The sequence below is a fragment of the Halyomorpha halys genome, unplaced genomic scaffold (assembly GCF_000696795.3).
Source record: "Halyomorpha halys isolate HHAL.00 unplaced genomic scaffold, Hhal_1.1 Scaffold433.1, whole genome shotgun sequence".
NCBI lineage: Eukaryota > Metazoa > Arthropoda > Insecta > Hemiptera > Pentatomidae > Halyomorpha > Halyomorpha halys.
This window is the reverse complement of record NW_027115152.1, coordinates 344,457-366,192: the sequence shown is the minus strand read 5'-3', so window position 1 is coordinate 366,192 and position 21,736 is coordinate 344,457. Positions and strand designations below refer to the sequence as shown.

General features: G+C 29.6%; 2 protein-coding genes across 3 annotated transcripts in view; one reads left to right on the top strand and one right to left on the bottom strand.

Annotated features, from left to right (window-relative positions):
- Su(Tpl) (Suppressor of Triplolethal) overlaps positions 1 to 7,772 on the bottom strand; it is a 101,144-nt gene extending 93,372 nt beyond the window's left edge. The window contains exon 1 of one of the 2 annotated variants that reach the window (XM_067052240.1): positions 7,611 to 7,772. In XM_067052240.1, coding sequence (XP_066908341.1) covers positions 7,611 to 7,742 — 132 coding nt within the window. In that variant the 5' untranslated portion in view covers positions 7,743 to 7,772. The remainder of the gene's footprint in view (positions 1 to 7,610) is intronic. The other variant, XM_067052241.1, reaches the window with a different exon arrangement.
- A 5,208-nt stretch (positions 7,773 to 12,980) lies between these two features.
- The window catches only part of LOC106682658 (tRNA modification GTPase GTPBP3, mitochondrial), a 16,825-nt gene continuing 8,069 nt past the window's right edge, over positions 12,981 to 21,736 (top strand). The window contains exons 1-7 of the mRNA XM_014423646.2: positions 12,981 to 13,267; positions 13,440 to 13,616; positions 16,108 to 16,227; positions 17,328 to 17,497; positions 18,598 to 18,708; positions 19,303 to 19,408; positions 19,783 to 19,890. Coding sequence (XP_014279132.1) covers positions 13,165 to 13,267; positions 13,440 to 13,616; positions 16,108 to 16,227; positions 17,328 to 17,497; positions 18,598 to 18,708; positions 19,303 to 19,408; positions 19,783 to 19,890 — 895 coding nt within the window. The 5' untranslated portion in view covers positions 12,981 to 13,164. The remainder of the gene's footprint in view (positions 13,268 to 13,439; positions 13,617 to 16,107; positions 16,228 to 17,327; positions 17,498 to 18,597; positions 18,709 to 19,302; positions 19,409 to 19,782; positions 19,891 to 21,736) is intronic.

Genomic DNA, 21,736 nt, shown 5'->3' with positions numbered 1-21,736 from the left:
TATATGAAGTTGATTGGAGAGTGCGTTCAACATAAAACATACAGTAAGTTTAATTTATTGAACTTACTAAGCGTTTTAATCATTGTCTGCAATTCCTAAAAACTATTTTAAAACGCATTTAGAACTCCAAAATACGGACATTTAATAAATACTACATGGAGATACTAATTAAAGTGACCTAGAAGTCAAGGAGGCCGGAACTGTATTTGCTAATGATATGACTTACGTTTCTTACACTTCCAGTCGTTAAGGGTAGTATTATATCTTTAACAACATAATAAGTATAAAATATAATATAAATAGCTTGGAGGTTTACTTACAGTAGGAAAGTAACATTGCGTACTGAGCAATTTAACACTATTCTTGGCAATAAAACATACGTGGTACAATCACTTAGTCTAGTGCTCAAATCACTTAAGCTTCTAAAGAATCGATATACGATACGCGTATAGTCAAAACATCGATAGTTAGAATCGTTATCTACAAGGTAGTTTCACAGTTGTGACAGTAAATTCGAATAAAGATCAATAGAAATCAACCAATATTGAGAACCAAGGGAAATTCAAGACTGGACTTAATAATTTTCGTTTAATTTTTTAATAAAAAAATATATTATTCCTATTGTTAACATTGCATAAAACCGACCTAGTGCAAAAAGTGAAGCAAAATATAATTTTAAAAAATACAAAAACAATAAATTAGTAAGGAGATAAATTCTTATGAAATCTACAGAATTTTTTTTTACTTTTAATCATAATTAGGTTAAAAAATTATTTTAATTCTTATAATCGCCGGTTTTCCAGAAAAAAAGTTAAATAAAAGGCAAATACTCATATAAAAGAAAATGAAAATTAAGGATTGACATTTTAATTGCTTTTTAAGGTCGTAAATTTTATTTTTTAATTTTCTAAATTAAGAACCAAACCTTCAAGGACTTTGAGTGGAACAATTGCGGTCAGGGGCGAGAATTCTTTAACAGATTAGAAAATATTTGTAATTCAGACTCCATTGTTAAAAATTGCATCTGTTAGATAATAAGATGTAAATTCATTTATGTATATTTTTACAACAAATCCAATAAGTATAGGGCTTTAAGGCTATTAGGGTAAGCTCTTAAACGCAGTGCTCGACGAAAAATATCTTTCAATTCATAAGTTTCGTTAATTTCAAGGCAAATAATGCCCATCGACTATATTATAGTCATTTTCATTTTAAGATCAGGAAATAAAATTAACACCTTAATTGCTATAAAATAGAAAAAATAAATAATGCAGTTTAAAAAAATTATAATAAAAACCAACTTCATATATTATATATACATACATCGCCAAAAAAAATAATCTTTCAATACAAATCTAAAAAAAATTAAAAAATTGCTCACTAGCCGGAGAGAGCGAATTGTTAGCAAAGTTTCTTAGATCCAATTGGAAATTTATTTCTCGACCGAGTTCAAATACTTTGGCACCGTTAGAAAAGTGAGTATTCTCTCTTTCTATTGATAATATATTTTTTTTAAATATTTATTTATTGCTATTTACAACTGTACATAATAATACATTTAGTAAATCTGATCTAAGTTAAATTGGAGTGTTACAGGCGTGTAGAGAAACTACTCATTTGTAGCACTCTAATGACATTTTACATTAGCTGGTCTTGTGGCCATCTTCTTTTCAGGCGCCTTGGAGGATTGACAGGAATGGAAGAGGATACAAGGGGGTTTGAGTGCTTAGGGAGTTTATAATGGAAGGAGTGATATCTGGTTCGGGCTAGATCGGTTACATAGGGAACATTAAGGTCTTTATGTATGATTTTATTTGTGACAAAATAAGGAGCATTGAGGATTTTACGAAGGATTTTGGATTGTAAGGATTGAATACGAGAGGAATTCGAAGCTTTAGTGGAGCCCCAAAGCTCAACTCCATATGTCCAGATTTGCCTTATTACAGTCATGTAGATCAGTCTTTTGTAATGTGTTGGAAGTTTAGACCGTTTGTCTAGTAAGTGCTGTAATAGTCGAAATCGACGTGCAGTTTCCTGTCTTTTCAGTCTTGTGTGAGGATTCCAGGTTAATCGTTTGTCCAAATGTAGTCCAAGGTAGCGGATCTGTTCGACAGGGGTAAGATTAACATCATTAAATGAAACTGTAGGGCAGTCAGTATGTTTACGACGAAGGGTAAAGGTGATTTGATGGGATTTGTTGGAATTTATCTTAATCCTCCAATTACGACACCATTCTTCGAGGGCTGTGATATGGGATTTGAGATTTTGGGATACGATTAATGGGTTATTATTTACAGCGAGCACAAATGTGTCATCGGCATACGTGGTGAGGATAGTGTTAGGATTGGAATGATAATAATAAACCTTAAATTTGCGATGTTTGAAGGCAAATAAAAGGTCAATGGACAATAATTATCAATATTGATACTTTGTTTTATATTTCAAATTCAAATTGACCTAGTAGAGTGCGAAATGTTTCGTTTGGTATAATGTATAATTTAACGCTCTTCTGTTTGACAAATCTAAAATTTATGGGATGAATGAATTGATCCAATAGGAGCGGAAACTTTTGCGGTTCGAGATATTTAAGAAACTTTTATTTAATCAGGAAAAAAGTTTAATGATAGTACATGAATTAACATAAACGACGTGTTAATCTCGTATGTGACAGGTATATGATGAGGAGCGCGAGAGCAGTGAATGGAGTGACGTCAAGAGCGAGCAGCAGTGACGCAAGAATGCCTCCCTTGCACAGCTGCTGAGAACGGAGAGCCTCTACGTCAAACCTATCGCTGGGGGTCGATAAGGCACTTTATTCTCCTTATATCAACTGACTTTTATGTCCTTTAGCGTAGGAAAGAGTGAGCCATCTTATAGATCGTAAATCGTAAGGGGGGAGGGAGAGACCATTAAACATAACATAAAGATATAAAAGCATTAAGATAATTCAGTGAAATTGGTACAAGTTTACACAGCTAAGGAATTCAGCAACAGCATAAGGAAGAGATGAATGTAAGGTGTTGTTACAAAAACATTAATCTGAGAAAAAAACTGAATTTTATTTATACCAATTTTGGACTGGAAAACGCATTAAACTAGGTTCTATATAGAAAGGGGTATTTCAATATTTATCAAAGTGAAAATCCCTATTTTCCTAAAATGTCATGAAACACGCCCATCCCAGTCTTGGTTTTTTCAATTATAAATTCATATTGCTACTTTGCTTTCTATTTTATATATTATAAAATTTTACTGTAGACTAGAGTTAATTTCTACATTTGTACTAGCTTTGGGATAGTCAGTAGGAAGAACCCAATAAAAAAATAACCCCAGTAATATCTTTGAAACATATCTGATTCAAAATAAAATCAAAATATTTTTATTCGTCAAATGTGCCACTATTAGATAGCTAAACATTCTTATTTATAATATAAACTGTTTATATTTGGTTACATTATACAAGCCATGTGAATAATCTGTATTTACCTTCTCTTTACTTTAATAAAATAAAACAATATTAAATCTAAAGAAAATCAAAATAAAATACACCTAATCCCCAATAACTATTGACATAAATTTCAAAAACCTTGAACATAGAAAATAACTTAATATTAAATTTGTGCAATAAAACAGAATTATTAAATAAACCATTTAAATAAATAAACATAAAGGCTAAAATATATGAATTATTAAATGGTCTAATTCTAATATAAATAAATTAAAAACATATAAAAAATATCTAATGTTCAAACACAACAGAAAACATAAAAAACCAAATTCAGATATCGAAGAAGATAAACCAGGGCCCATAATCTAAAACTAACATCAGAAAGGTAAAATCATGATTTTCATGATGTACTATTATTAAAATCAATAGAGATAACCAACACTGTAATAATTACAATGTTACTGGGAATGAAAGTTATAATGTCAATTTAACAAGATAAACTTTCAATTTTCTAAAAATAAATTGACAGATATAAAAGAACAGAAAAACAACTGTATTCCAGACTACAATGCCACATAAGAATAACAAAACAGTTAAATGGATGAATCTGGCCAAACTAACTGTAAATACAATTTTAGAATATCACATTCATTTTAAACAAATGTTACATCACTCAATTTGATACAGCTAAATCTCATACAAATACAAATTTAAGACCTATCATAAGTTAGAAAAATAATTTTACTAGCAGAGACGAGAAAAATATTTTAAATATGTCCTAATTAATTATTATTTATTTTTTTATAACACCCAAATAATAAAGAAAATATGTAGTAGTTTTTGTGTTTAACCATAATCATTTGGTAACTAATTTATTTTATTGAAAAGCAACACATATACAATGCCTACACCACTTACAATCAAATATGACAATTTTTAATAAATTATCGATGCGATATATTCTGTTAAAATCATAAAAATTCCATGAAAATCGATCAAACACAACAAAATCAACAAATCCTGATTGGCAGACAGCATAGGGACAGAACTATCCTTTAAAATAAAAAAAAAACAAATTAAAATAATAATCAATTTATGAGAAATGATTAATATATTATGAAATCCAAATCAGAAAAATATAAAAGAAGACTTTCTTAAAAATAACACTTTGCCAACCTCTAAATAAACCAAATATAATTGTGTAAATTATATATAAAATTCAAGAAAATACAATTTGATTCACAAGCGATACTAACAAAACCATAACTACTGATTTGATTAAAAAACACCTCAATATCAACAGTGATTCAAAAGTTGTTTTTTTATCATGAGGTAATAACAACATCGTTAGATTAATGTAGAATACTCCAAACAAATTTTATCTCTAATTTAAGATTTATTAGAAACTATAATAGAAAAGATAATAGTATTTGAATTGACAATAATAAGAATTCATCTGAAAGAATCTATATAATCTAATGATTAATTTATAAATTAAATGGGGTTAAAAATCAATTAATTTAATTTATTTTAAAATTCTATTTTTTAAATTTTTATAAAACTAAGAAACAAAACACTTGAAAAAAGTGAACTATTTAAGTAACAGTGCAATTTAACTGACAACCTGGAATTTCTACATAATCTTATCTTAAAAAGAGATAACAAAAAATATAATAAAATAAAAATAATAAATCACAATCGTTAATATCTGATAACGGTAAATAAACAGTGGCAGCCATTATGATTTTTATATTTTATTATATATAGATATATATTGATAATCATAATAGTTTTGAAAGGAATGTCATACAAAATAAATTGTAGATTTATAATTTAAATGAGGATTTTTTAGCTCATTCCATAATTAATATGACCCAGTACGTATATATTCAGATAAACAAATAAATTATTGCCAACTAAATGGTTCAAGCAATGAACATAAGAAATTTTCAATAACTCCCTTATTAATTTGTTGAACAATCATTAAATAATCAAATTAATTATCAACAATAAAGTCCTATTTCCACAGATATATTTTATTTATTTCCTGTAGTCTTAGTAAAATTATTTCAATAAAAAACCAAGGTATTTAAAAGAAATAACAAGACAAAAAATTAGTAATAAGTTTTCCTAAACTAGGACAAATGAATAACCAAGTATTTTTAAGCAGAAACCAATAAGGATAAGTTGAATGATAACCATATTTATTATAAATCTGGTAAAAATTGATAAAAGTTACAAAATAACCAATCACTCAAAGAATTTCTGGAGAAATTTCCATACTATCCAGTTCAGGATTTAAGAACTTAATATTTCATGAAAAAATATTTTCATACCATAAAACATAATGGATCTAATCTCATCTCATAAATAATGTTAGCATATGAATGCTTATATGAAAAAAAAAAAAAATAAAATACAACTGAGGAAAGCCTAATGCCTCCATGATCATTTATAAGAGCATAGGAAGAGATATGTAATTAACAGAGTTTACTAGTCTTGAAAAGATAAAATGTTTGATAATCAGGCAATATCACTTGGGAGAATCCTATAGACAGTTTAAATTATTTAAGAGGAAACAGACTAAAATGCAATGTAAAATAAAATAAACACGCTCGCACAACAATCTTCTTTAACACAAATATTTACTAAACTTTCTTTGCTTCAAATTAAAAACTGAGATTATTGTGAATCTTGTTTGTTTGAAAAACAAAATTGAACCTGCTTTGAAGTAAACCAACCCCCACAAGAGAAAACATTGAGGACACACCAATAAGATAAATATAAAATTTAGAGAAAAAACTTATACTTAAGTTTAAACTAAAAATTATTGAATAATAATCACCATGAATAGGAAAAAAATTAGTCCTTCATTGAAAGCCAGTAACATTGAATTAAGGGCATTTGATAAACCAATAATGCAATTAACAATAAAATTTTCAATCAAGAAGAACCTAAATCTCTAATGAATATAAAAAATGTTCGACACCCTTTGATAATAATAGTTATACATAATTGTAGCCATTTTAGTCAAAGGTAATTCCATTTTAGTTATATTTATTAATAATTGACAAAAGTGAAGGCCATAACAGAAATTAAGAAGAAATGAGACCTAATAATAATCTTCAGTTCCAAGAAAAGAAGAAGGTTTGGAAGGAGACATAAAAAAAAAAAGAAAAAAAAAGACTACAAATATACACCTTATGGCTAGAGAAAGAAAGTCAAGGAGGCCATACATGTTGCTTGAAAATTGGAAAAATCCATATGAATAATCATTAAAACATCAAGATTTAGTTTGAAATTCCCAAAAAGCCAAGAGATATAGATGGAAAATAACTGATTGAAAAATAATTCCCCACAAATTATGTAACTCACAGAACAATTTTGTTATGTATAATTTAATAATCTATATTGTCAAAAATATACTACAAATTAAACGACAATATCAAAAGATTATAACATAAACTTTTAACATAACTTTGTTGAAAGCTGAATCAAAAGAAGAAAAATCACAACTATAATTTATATTGGAATAAATTGACTTAAAAGATATTACAATGTATAACAATTCTATAACTTAAAAAATAACACCTATAAAATATTGTTAGCACTTTTTACAAACTGTTCAAAAGCAAAAGTATATCAATTGTTCTCAAATGAAATTCAATAGGTGAGAACAACAAGAAAATAAGTTATCCAAATTTAATGAAAGATGAATATTGAAAACTAGAATTGTTAGAGAATCCAATCAATTTAAAAAAAAAAAAAAGATAAAATAAAAGAGAAATAAAATGGAAGCTCTCTACAGCAGGTTCTTTATCCATGGGGGAGTAAAATTAAAGTCAGCATAAAAATAGAATAAAATAAATCGAATTAAAGATAATACAGAAATAAGAAATAATAGTTTGGTGACACTACAAAAACCAGGAAAGTATTTTGGAAATAATGCAGCAATACTCTAACCAACAAAAGGAACAACTTATAAAATCAATCAACTATTCAAAATGACATGACAATCAACCAAATAATATAAAAATACCTATCCGTATGGACAGTAGTATAAATATGGCGACATATCATTCTGAAACAACTGTTACACCATCACAAAAAATAAACAGCTCTATAAAGAAGAAACGCCTAAAAAATCCAAAATTGTACTCACCCTATTTTTCAAGTATTCTTCTATTGCACGAATTGCAGAATCTGTGAGTTTCACAAATATTAAAGACTTATTTTCATTAAAATGTTCTTGTGAAGTTAAACCATACTGAACACCTGCCACCAGCGCCGCCATCTTCTATCTTGAAGATAGTTCTTAAAAACCAGCTGACTTTACTCAGTCAAATCAGCAACTGAAAAAAAAAAATTGAACACTCGTAGGACCCGTAAGCTGGTAAACAAAAAGTGATTCGTTTAATAATTGACAACACTTAAATTATAAGCCTACTTTAAATAGAGCCTAACTCACTGCGGGAAGGAATGACAGCAACTGATTTGACTTCAACTTGCCAATGCACTACCTGCGAATTGAATAAAAGTTGTTTGCACGACGTGCCACTGACAGCAGCACTGACTACGGCCCATTCATGACTTAGGCCTGGGTTCAATTCGTTATTTGGGGCTAGTCTTATTTAAGATGGCCTAACAAGGTTTGCTTTGATATTATTGATGGAGTATTCGATTACTAATAAAATATTTAAAGATTCAAAGTATATTGAGGCAACTTCTAATCCATATTTTTGTAATATGTATACAATAAATTTCTTTGTATTTTGTGAATTTTGAGAGGGAAAATCAAAAATTGTTTATATTACCTACTGCACTTATGAATCACCTAAAATATTACATTTTATATCAATAAACATAGTATAAGAAATAAAAAAGAAATAATTTCATAATATTGAATAGTTTGGTTTTGAGTATTTTTTTTTTCTTAATCCAATGTTACGCTAGGTGTATATCTTATTTTCATCAAAATGTCAGTTTTTTAAAAATAATAATAAAATAAATATTTAAAAATTGGGGGATTCTAGAATTAGAATAATTTACTGAATTGTACATAAGCACATAGATAAGGGTCATTCTCTCTTCAATGTACGATTTGTGTCCCTATGTCTTTGTTGGTCTCTACTATTAATATCTGAATATGAAAAAAACCTTTATTTAGGAAGAGGCAGTACTACAAACTCACTCAGCTGAAATAGTTGTTTTGTTGCAGTAACAGCTAATAAAAAAATTCTCAAAGTTTGATTTCCTTACAACCATAGACTTCCTCAGGTTTAACTTTTACATATCTGAATGCTCCGACTAACATGCTAGAGAGACAAAAAATAATCAGGGCGAGATTTCTTACTTTAAGGAAAATGAATTTATCTTCACCGTTTCGATTTTACATCATAATACATGTCTGTCTCATATTTTCAACGTACCATCCTGGACCGTTTGAAAATTCCGCCAATTCTGCAGAACGTGCATGATAGAAAAAATACTCCAGTTGAGAACACTAGGACATTCCCAACGAATCTGTCTGTAACCTCCTAGGTTTTGATAGCTTGTATGTTATTCGCCTGGTTAGCAACCAATTGTTGGGGTCTCCACCTATTTCCTCACAACCCTGGCCGATTTCGTCTAACGTTGAGGAGTGAGTTAAAACCTAATTATACGGTTAACTTATGCGTCATTAGAAATTATAATCTTTATTTCAAAGTCAGAACTTTTTAAGCCATCACATTGCAGACCATGAGACATTTAGTTGAAAATGCCCACAACCCTGGAGTCTACCACGATCCAGGGTTGTTAGGAAAGCCAACTAACTCTACGTTGTTCCTTATGAAAACTCAAACTGACACTCATATGTAGGTATCTCGTTTCTCAATTGCTCAGACCAATTAAATATAAAGAAAATTCTTATGAAGTAATGGAATTTTTTTTATTTATATCCGCACTTGTAAAATACAAAATTGACAATCAGCAGATAGTGGAATTATTAAAATTTTAAATATTCGCGTCGCCTAGCAAGAGTCCGACGATCTACATTTAAAATCATTTGCAGTTAATTAGACGACTGATCAATTAATAAATAAATTTCAGTTTCACTGAATAAAACACAGTAAACAAAATAAATTTACTGTTCTAGTAATGAAGTCAATTGGCTTTTTAAAAAGTTATGACTTTTTACTACACAGTTTGGTGATTTTTGAGATATTAAGGCTGCTAGTTCATTGATAAATATTGTGAATTTTCCGTTATTCCCTCAAAATCCTGCAATAAATTTTTAAAAAATTAATATACCGTATAAACTAGTAATTTCTATGGCGGTCTTTTTAAAAAATAGATTACTAACAAGGTAAGAAATAAAATGAAATCCAAGAAAAAAATGCAACGAAAATTTTTTTTGGTAGAAATTGTAAGACTTGTGGAGAATGGTCCATAACTTAAAATATAGGAAAAAAGTCCGGGTTGCAGGTAAAGAAGGTACGAAATAGTTAAGAAAAAAAATTCAAATGTAACCAAATTTTCGTCCCTCTTTGCAGAGCTTTTCGGGAACCAATCCTGAAAGGTTTGTGATTGCACTTTTATGACGGCAGATTTATGATTCAGTCATATATTTCGGCATCAGCCTTGCAAAGTGGGGTGAAATGCATCTACCATATACTTCGGTCAACTATTTTCTTCCATGTGAAAATACTTAATGTTATACAGTTTTAAATTCAATCAAATGATTTCGCATTTAATATATAAATAATACAAAATGGAACGAGTCAATATTTAATTAATAAAATTATTGATAATAAGAAATGATTAAAATTAACTCTCTTTTTCTATTTACTAGATTACACTAGTTTAACTATGTGAGACAAAATTAGGAATGTTCCAAGTTCTCTTAAATATAAAAAATGTATGAAGGTTCTTAATTCAAACACTATTTTTCAAACTAGGTGATGTGGAAACTACCCACTTTTGAACATTTTAGGATTTACCTTTTTTCGATATTATCAAAATATATCGCTACTTTTGCTTGAATTGTGGCTCATCTGGCAAAAAAAAGTTCGTAATTTATTTTAAAATCGACATGTTCCAAAGACATTAACACGTAGATTCTTTATCGTTCTCGTCGCCTTTTTTCATAAAACTGACGATATACAAATCTCTAAAAGCAACCAGTATTTTTAACTATCACATAAGAGACAACTGAGGAAATGTATGTATGTGTGTAAATAAACTGATGGAAACTTTGTGAGTACAAGTTACTATAGAAAGATATTCAGAATAATCTAGTATTTTTCTCTCTCCTTCTATTAATCTCTATTAAATTTGTCTCAAACATTTATTACACGCCTGCTTCTTCCTGGAGTGTATTTAAATGCATTATTGATCAATGGAAAGGTAATCCTTTACGTTAACTCCCCCAAAATGGCGGAAGACCATTTTTTTTCTGACCAGAGTGTACTAAGATAACCCGAACGAACCCGACAATTGACGACTAGTTTACGATATTAACCGCCTTTCACAATTTCTTTCTGTCCTTGCACAATTATGTATAACAAGGTTATCTTGCATTTTAAATTAATAAGAACAAGAAAATTGTTAAATAGTTAATCTGAATATAATAATAAGGTTGTTTATAGAAGTTGCTGGTAAATCATTTTGAAATGAACGGGTGGGAATTTGTCTCCTTCACTTTTCGGCTCCGGGATCAGTATATTCTGGTCAGGAAAAAAATGGTCTTCCGCCATTTTGGGGAGCTAACGTAAAGGATTACTCAAATGTACTTTTAATTATCTATCTCTTAATGAGCCGTAATATCGGAAAAAATAAAAACACATGGTTGTTTTAAACTAGACATTGGGGATCCTTGGCTTCAGTGAACGTGTCCTTACATATGGTGCTAACTCTCCCGATGTTTTCGTTCAATGTGCTGATTTTTATTTATTTATTTTTTTAACATACTTTCATCAATAACTACAACAGCAATCTCAATTATATTCAATATATTCCTGCTTTTCTTTAATAGTGTAACAAAACATATATTTGTTTTATCTTGTGTTTAAAATATTTAGTAGTCTGTACCTGGGACTGATGGGGACAATTTTTGACAAGCTACCTGCTTTGGGACACTTTGCATGACCGCCCAGGAAGAGAAAGTAACCCCAGTCTAGTACGTATTATCTTCATACGTAAAATTTAAAATAAAATCAAAACTTTTTCGTCAATTGTGCAACTATGAAAGCAAATCATCTATATATATACATAATTTGAATTTATTTTAGTGTACATTTATATTAAATACATTTTTTTTGTTGAGAAAATATATATTATATTTGAACACAAAAAATATTGGCAAACAATTTCCCAATTATAATTTTTTGTTTTGTTCTTACAGGTTTTTATGATCCTTTTCTTCGAAGGAAGATGCTTTAAATTTCACCACCAATAGATGTCCTGTTTTTTTAATTGAATTTTAAAAAGTGGCACAAAATCTCCCAACCTATCTATTAACTTTATTATATTATTAATGAGCATGTCCTATCAATAAGTATTCGCAAGAAGTTGTTATTTCTTAAGCAGTTACTTCACTCTGTGATCGTTTATTCTAGGGTTGGATCCAATGTTCAGAAAGACAAATTATCACCTCTAAGCATTTGGAGCTCTTAGTTGTGCTCATGGCCACACGATGCATCCAACCATCAAGCATTCAACGTTAGAGGGTGTTCATAGAATCGCGGTAACAAGCATTGGGAGAAAAATGAACAATATGATTTTAATATTCCAAAAAAAGCATTCCAGAGAATCTCGCATCAACCATTGTTGTGTAGGATACCTACATAATGTTTTTTGACTTCGAAAATTCTTTCGAGATGTCTCTAAAATGAAGAATTTATATCATAATTATTTTAATGGTATAAAGTTTTTTTTGGAGCCAGGAGGTATCACAGCTCAAGATTAGTTTTTCTTTTTCATAAGTCATGATCGCCTCTTTTCACTTACTGAGGTATTTCATTTAATCTCTAGCCCCAAACCATCATTTGATATTTACTGTGTGAAGCATCCCCTTTTGGTTATTACTGAAACATACTAGATATGATTGGGTTATACCGATCGTTAGTTGATCTCAGTGATACAGCTTTCTCTTGGAAGCGTATGGTCTGCTTATTTGCTTATAACATTGAATTCACTATATAATTCGCATCTCTTCCAAAGATGTAATTTGTTCCCATTGTCGAGATGAATTAATGTGAGTGTAATAAATTTACAATAAAAAGACATGGAGTAAATGTTTAAATCATAACAAATTAATCACATTCCAGCGGGAAATTTGGGAAGTTACGTTTATTAGGCTTCAAAGTTTCCATAGAGAAGAAATTTAAACCAAATTATGTGTCACGCATTATAAATTTTGCATTTCGAAAATTTATTGAATGAAAATTTATATTTAAAAAATGCTTAGTGAAAGTAGAATATTGTTCTCTTCAAACCAGAGCGCTTAAAACTAAAGTTTGAGATCTCTTTGGTGTTATCAAACACTATCAGAACTTGTTTGAATTTCATGATCAAAATTAAATAATTTAATGTTAAATTAAATTAAATTTTAATATGATTATCTTGTCTTTCATTTAAGTATTGGAGTATTCTGTTCTAAATAGGACTAAACTTGATTATTTTTAATATCCTTAATAATTCTGTTTTTAATTTTGATCTGTAATATTTATAAAGGCATGAGCATTTCTAGTTTGAAGCACTTGAGAAATTTTAGTTTTTACTACAAAAATGGAAAATCGATGACTAAAAACAAATCTACAATTTTTGCTCTATCCTCAGGTATGATGTTTGTGAAATTTGTTTGGGTTCTATTTATGTACTTAATATTTATAATTTCCAGACGTTTTATTTACTTTCAACCCATACCAACTTAGAATTGAAGAGCAACCCGTAAGAACTTAGAACTGTACAAATTTATGTATATATATCTGATTGTTATTTTGAAACTTAGGTTTTGGAAAATGTGGTGTGGCAGTTATTCGAGTATCTGGACCAGATGTAAAAAGAGCTTTAGCAGAAATCGGTGGATTTAAACAATTACCTCCACCTAGGAAGGCAAAATTAAAAAAACTCTCTGATCCCATTACCAAGGAAGTATTGGATCAAGGCATAGTGTTATGGTTCCCTGGTACAGTAAGATTTTAAATATTTATACAAATTATCATTATGTATTTAAATTTTTAACATTATCTTAATAATCTTTTTGAAAGTAAAATGACTTGTCTAAAACCCCTGATAGGGTAAAGAAAAATGATACTGAACAGAGGTTACAGTAAATGGGGGTAAAAGTGGTACTAAAACTCCATTTTTCAGACCTACAAAACTGAAAGAAGAATAAAAATGTGCCACCACATTTCTCAAGAATTCTCCAATATTGGTGTGAGGGAAGGTTACAGTTTATGTTCAATCCTTTTGATAATTATCCTCGACATCATACTCAAAAGATCCTAACCAAACAAAAGACCATTTCATCTGCATTTCAGAACTCTCTTGCTTGTAAGATACACTATTCATAATGAAAGCTAAATGTATTAGCCTGTATTTACAAGTATACAAAATGCATAGTACAAGCACTAATATTTTTTGCTTTGTAGTGGGTACAACTATTATTGATATAAAAAAAATTGGAGGTACCATTTCAATCCATGAAGGCTCTTTGGCTGAGTACTTGATAAGGAGATACTTTTTAGAACAGAAATTGTACAAAAGAATGATTGTTTGAGAGAAAGATGTCAGGATCACACTAACCAGCAGGTTATTCCCAATTAAAGGATAACCACTTTATAGAGCTGGGCCATGCCCAAGGAGGGTCTTCTGGTCTCAGGATTCTGTTATATCATCCTTGGATTGATCCAAGGATGATATAACAGAATAAATAATTTTCTGCATTTAGCCAAACTTGAACCTAGGCCCAGAAGATAGGAGCACAATGGGTTATTCACTGAGTATCTCACTCCCTTGGGTATTATGTACTATATAATTAGTGATATTATAGAAGTTAAAAAATACAAAAGTACTATTAGCAAAACTGTAGGAAGTACAAACTACAAAACTAATAGTATTAGTTTTTACTTTATTATGAAACAGGGCCCTAATTGTTTTGGGGATAAATCTTATAAACCTTTAATTTAATATCTGTATCCTTCAAAGGAATAAGGAATCCTTAAGGAACATTGCTTCAGAAGATTTGAACACATATTCAGAAAAGGAAGGCTTGGAATGAAGGACTAAAAGGTGCTCATAACAGGAAAAGTCCTGTCTGTAAAAAGAGCAAACAGTTGCTATAGGACACAGAGTTTTGGATTAAGGTCTACTGAAAAGTTCCTCATTCTGTGGTGAGGCAAAAGAGGGATGATCAAGAAGAAGGATCTGTTTTGTTATTTATTATTATTCTACAATACAGAGAAATTTTATCTACATGTAATATGTTAAGTAAGAGAGCAAAGAGATAGTCAAAATAATACAGCCAAAATACTATTGAAATACAATCACAAAACACCAGGCATTGGTGACCAAACAGCAGCTACAGAGAGAATTACTCATGTTTGGCAGTGAAGCTGTTACTAACGAGATGTACAGACTATCATTTAGTAAGGATGCCAGAGGATCACCTACCAAAAAAGCTGCAATATGAATTGCAGGAAGAAAGAAGACCATGTCTGAGGTGGCTTGATGACATGGAGGCAGCCTGCACTGGTTGGGGGTAAGGATGGAGGAGACATGAGACTAACATGAAAGAATGGTTGAGGATAATCTCAGAGGACCTAAGACCTGCAAGGACTGTAGAGCCATCATATATATAAATAAATTTTAAATAAAAAATTCATTTTTAGTTACATTTAAATATATTTGTATTAGATATAGGATTTGCTTGGTACAAATATTTAATCATTAACATATTTTTGTACATTTATATTAAAAAAAAAAAGATTAAAATTAAAATCTGTACCGCTACAATCCATGAAGGGTCAGGGGTGCAGTACTTTGTAAGGAAGTACTGTTACTAGACCAATGGCTAAGCAAGGAGATGATTTGGTCAGAATCATGCTTCACTGCCAGATTTTTACCCAATTAAGGGTACCCAATTTATGAGGCTTGAGTGGACCTCAGGAGGGCTCCAGAACCCACAGGGCTGACTCAGGGCTACAACAATTTTCTGTCCAGCCAAATTTGAACCAGGGTCCTTAGAGTTAGTAGCATTGTACCTTACTGCAGTGCCACCGCTGCGCTGTCATACATTTATATAATTTTCATATCACCTAATTTTTACATAATATTTGTCCTTATTGTTGTTATGTTCCTAGTTGTTTTTTGTATCTTTTTAGCCCTGATGAAGCCCTGCAAAGCGGGGCGAAACATCAGACATTAAATAGTTAAAACTATTTGTTCTTTTTTGACTGCAACCCTGAACATCTTCTTATATTTAAGTTATACGGTCAACATATATATATAAAATATATATTTCATATAAATTTTAATATTGATTTTTGAAGAAGTTTTAAATATTGATTTTTTTTTTATTTATGGATTGACTAAATAAGTAGTAAAGTATTTATTATTAGCTATAATTTAATTGATGATTGAAGAAATATTTTAGCTGATTATTAATCTTGTTACAGGTCCCAATAGCTTCACTGGTGAAGATTCATGTGAATTTCAAATACATGGAGGAAGTGCTGTGGTTTCTTCAGTTCTTCAAGCTCTTGGAAAGCTTGATAATTTTCAACCCGCTGAACCAGGTCTGCTGTTATTCTATTTATGATTAATCCATGTAGAATATTGACTTAACCTTTCTCTCTACCTCAAATTACTGATTTACAAAAGTATACTGAGGCCAGCCCTCCTCCACGGGGTATATATGCTCACTAATATAGCATCCACAACACAAAACTCCAATAGGTCCAGAGTAATATAATGAGACGTATTAAGAAGCATACTTTTTTACGATCTTTGTAAGGTAGCATGCTACTGACCATATATCTTCCTTGAGATAGCACGTAGCTATGGTCTATTCAGATGATATTGTCATATGTTGACCAGCAGGAAACTCGTCTGGTGCTTTCCAAGAATTCCAGGATACTGCAATTAAACTTGGTCTTTTAGTAAATGCTGATAAGAAAATATAGATGAGATCCTCTAGAGGTGAAAGGCTTAACAATCCTTGATCAGGCATTTAATGTAAAAAATTTCAGAGTACCTTCCTTTCCCAAAATATATGGGATTATAGAAAAATAAGAAAATTGGAACTATAGTGAACAAGAAAAATCAGGAAGTAATGGAGTTATATCGTCAACCCAATATAGTTGTGTTTTCTTAAAACAAAAATTGACTCCATCCCTACGACACTTGGACTAGCAACAGTGACAAAATTCATTTCACGGAGGCATAGGAATAAAAAAAAAGTATTATATTTATAAATTTTGAAGGCCTTGTGAAATAACTAGGATATTTGTAACCAAATTTATATAGTTTTATGTATTTAAATTAGTAGATATTTTGATGTTCTGATTATTGGATGAACATTACTTTTTCCTGGTCAGAGTCTACTGTCTCTCTTTTTTTTATGAAATCAGATTTACAGTAGAAACTCTCACTTGACCATAGATTCAACTGTAATAAACATATCACTTATGTATTACATTTTAATTTCTATGTAAAGTATGGTTTAAATTAATATTGGAGTTATTTCTTTCATACTCTCCGGATTATCTGGCTATGTCTTGGTCCCGAATAGGATGGATAAACAAGATTTTAATGTATCAGAAGAAAAGTTTTCATGTTTTGTTAAATGATTTGTGCTTGTGATTTAAATTTATAGCTAGTACATTTTGTTATTTAGGAGAATTTACAAAAAGAGCATTTTATTCTGGAAAAATGGATTTAACATCTATTGAAGGATTGTCTGCCTTAATTGATTCTGAAACGGATATACAGAGAAAGCAAGCCCTTCATCAGATGGAAGGTGTTCTCTATAGCTTATATAATGGATGGTCTGATAAATTAATGAAAGTAAGTTATTTTTTCCTATTTTAAAATGATATTAAATATTAATTCTATTAACACTATTTCATATTTAAAATTATCCTAAAGGATGTGATGTGATAGTTTCTTAAATGCCCTAGAATCTGATAGATATTACATATATAAAAGTTCCTTAAAATCTTTTGTTAGTTTGTGTTATTATATCATGAATCCTACTCGAAAACAATTTTCAGAAGCAGACTGGAAGGCCAGTCTCCATTCCCACTTGTTGGTGGAAATGGCTTCAGGCTGGGCTGTTCTTTATTTTCTTAAGGCTGCTTTTGATGATAAAATTTTAGGAAAGAACTATCAGGTGTTAAGCTCAATAATTTGATTGTAGCAGCCAACCAGTAATAATAAATGTAAAAAAAAGATAGTGTTATATTGAAAACAAACCTACTCATTGTACTTATGTAGTGTTTAGGCAAGATTACAAATTATAGCAACCAGAAGAACATTTGTATTAACAGCCAGCTACCTCTATGAGGGATTACGTTCTAGACATTGAACAATAGACAGTATCTAGACTGTGGGCGAACGTCTGTACTTCTCTCTTTTTTACTCTCTACCTTGTCTCATCACTTTCTGGTGGGCTGGGCCCAAAATTATGCTTTAGAAGCACTGGGAAACTGATTCCGCACTTCTGAAACTACAAGTTTTGTAATTATGAAATTTTTTGTTTTTTATATTGTCATACCCTTCTTAATTCAGATTTTAGGTTATAATTTACCATGAAACAAAATTCATTCCTTTAGTTTGTCTGTTTAATAGTTATGTACAATTGTTTATTTAATTAAATAAAAGAGTTATAATTTTTTTTATGGTGTTTTTTATTATTTAGATATATATTTTCCGTTTGGTTAGTAAAGCAATCCTTATTTATTTACTTTAATTAATTAACCTCCTGATTCATCTTAAAAAGTAGCCCATTAATATTAATGGGCTTTGTAATCTGTAAAGAGAAATCTTTAAAAAAAACAAAAAACAGGTTCTCGCTATCAATTTAAACAATTTAGTACTCTATTACCAAGCAAATATTTATTTGCTTTTGTCATTATTATTTAAATAATGTTTGTCATTTGTTTCAGAGCTTAGCTTATCTTGAAGCTTATATTGACTTTGACGAAGATCAGGATATTGACAAAGATGTTATTGAAAATATTAACACTAATATAACTTCTTTGATTGTTGATATTAAGGTGAGTTTTCATAACAAACGGGATAGATAATATGAAATTTTAAAAGAGCTGAATAATAGCAAAATTTAATTGTGTAGTTAAATGGGGAAAATAAAAGAAATGAAAAAATATACTATAAAATCTTAACTCTTGTTACTTTAGCTCTTGTCCCAACGCAAAAAGTTTAAGTTAAGGGGTATGTGCAGAAGTTACCTTCAAAATATTGTTATTATAAATACTTAACCCTTAAATTAAACCTATTTAGCATCAACTTCTTAACAATTAGCAAAAAAAAAATTGAGAACAGTTGAGGAATTATGCTGAATTGATTTAATAGCAGCCAACTTTGCACACTATTAAAATCAGGAGAAATTACACACTATACGCTTTTTAAGAAAATAACATCCAAAATTTTAAAACAGAACAAAATGTGTCACTACAACAACATGTGTCAGCATTAAGATGACAAAATAAATATAGTTACAAAATCTACACTATGCTGTTGTCCCGACTTACCTTAGTTAATCTAAATTATCAATGTTCCTTCTTGATCAAAATATAATGGTTCATTGAAAGTAGTTGCTAAATTACCTAATTTTGTTTTTTTTCTCGTAGAAGCACCTTGAAGATGGAAGGAGGGGTGAAAGAATCAGAAAAGGTGTCCAAATGACTATTTTAGGTGCCCCAAATTCGGGAAAAAGTAGTCTTATGAATATTTTGTGTAAGTTTATAGTCCTTTAAATGTATCAAGACAATAATTAAAGAAATTTTACTATTTTTAGTGTTAAACTGGCGGGACCATGTTGTGTACTTATTTCCTCCAAGATTGGTAGTTGTCTTATCATATTCATTGTCTTAACCAAAATTGTTATTCAGATAAAACCAGGTAATTTTTGTTTCTTATAGCTGAGGTGTTTGTTCTTATATTATAATTTATTAGGATGACCAACTTTTCCTCTTAATGAAAAGGTTTCCATACAATCAAGTAGTTTCTAATAAGCAAGTTATACTGAACATATGTATTTGTGTATGTATGTGTTTTTACCCTTTGGCGAAATCATTAAGATCTTTATTAATAGTGTCTTTTGTTTACAGGCAAAAGACCAGCTGCCATCGTGAGCTCTATTCCCGGGACGACGAGAGATTTGGTCCAAACTCATTTAGATATAAATGGCTATCCAGTAAATGTAACTGACACAGCTGGTTCGTAAATATTATGTATTTATAATTATGATGGGATATTGACAAGGGGCTAAGTTGAATTTTTGTTTTTCAGTAATTTTCTCTATTCAACATGGTGTATTAGTATGTATTTTCCATTTGACCTGAAATCTAAGAACAAGATCATTTGAAATTGTTTGACCATTACATATTTTTCGGAATAGAAGGTCCGAGTACATTTCAAGGAATAGTTACCAGTTAATACTAAACACTTATCAAAATATGGCAAATAGTTTGATTCAGAAAATGACCGAAATAGGTTAAGTATGTTATACATTGTTAAACATTTTGAAATTCAGACTTTTATTACTTTAATTGCCCTATGTAGATAGTTTCTTTAATCTACTATGTAAAACAAATATTTTGGTAGAAGAATCTGTTTAATTTCAAAATATTCTGCAGCGGTTAAAACTCTACTCTTAATCACCATTTTCTGACTCGTTTTGTTTTTCCTGCCCTCTCAAGATAAATAGGAACATGTTGGTTTATATAAATATTTGATGATTTATAATACAAATTAAATTTTCCTTGCTAGTTCATGATGTAATTCAATTCATACTCCATAAATTTGGACTATTAAGGACTAAGCCTTTATCCAAATTAAGAATAAAAAAAAAATGTATTAGTAAAATAAGATATTTTCTTTAAATTAATTATAATTGGATAATTAACTAAATAGCTTCGACTGAAGGATATAGTTGGGTTGGGGACATTCTTAATAGTGTCAAAGTCTTTAAGTTTAGTATTTCATATTTACAATTCTTTTTTTAGAATAAACAACTTTATTGCGGTTGTTTGTTTTTGTTTTTATTGGGATTCATTTTTGACTATTAAATATCAAGGAAAAACCTTTTGGACCATTTTTAAAATATAATTACGTAATGATAACAAAATTTTAACAGTTTTATTTTATACACACATATATAAATTACACATTTCTTTAACATTACAGAAAATCAATAGAAGTCTCATTGTGAACTAAATTGTGAAACTTTGGCTAGAAAAGAAAGAAGTAACAATCCCCATAATGTTTTTCTGGAGATTAAAAATAAGGTAATTTAAAATTTGTTTCTAATTTAGTTTCCAAAAATAATAAATTTTGCTTATTGAATAGTCCAAATATGAATGAAAAATCTCTTACTTTACATAATTTTAATAGTAATATATGTTTTTAAAAAAATAAATCTTGTGTATAATATTAATTTATATATTGTAGATTTAAAACTGAAAAAAATCTAGTGAAAAAATTGCTGAGAAAAACACTTTAAATAAATTGTAACAAATACTTCCAGCATATAAAAACATATTTTGATAGTGTGGCTAGGGTTAAGAGGAAAATGTTTTAAAATGGCCAATAGAATATTATTATGGTAATATTAGAATATTACCCTGTTCAACCCCATGCTGCAATTCCTTCTATATCGGCGAAACTAAAAACCAACTTAAGAACCACATTTCCCAGCATAAAACTTCCATCAACTCCTGTAATCCACTTACATCAAAATTATCAGAACACGCATTAAACCTGAATCATAATTTTAATTTCGACAATCCTTCCATTCTTGCCACTGTCCCCAACCACACCAAACGTCTCATCTCAGGTTCCGTTTACATAAATTTGACTGAGAATTCCGGCAATCATAAAGTTGATAAAGACTGCATCTCCCTTACATATCGACACATTTTGAACATAATAAAATCCTCATAATAAATTTTTTTTTTTTTTCACTTTTTTCTCCATTTCAGAAGCCCATTTTCTTGTCATATCTTTTATTCATGTTTTTCTAAATTCTCACATTTTTAAATTTTTTTATTTATTATTTTTATT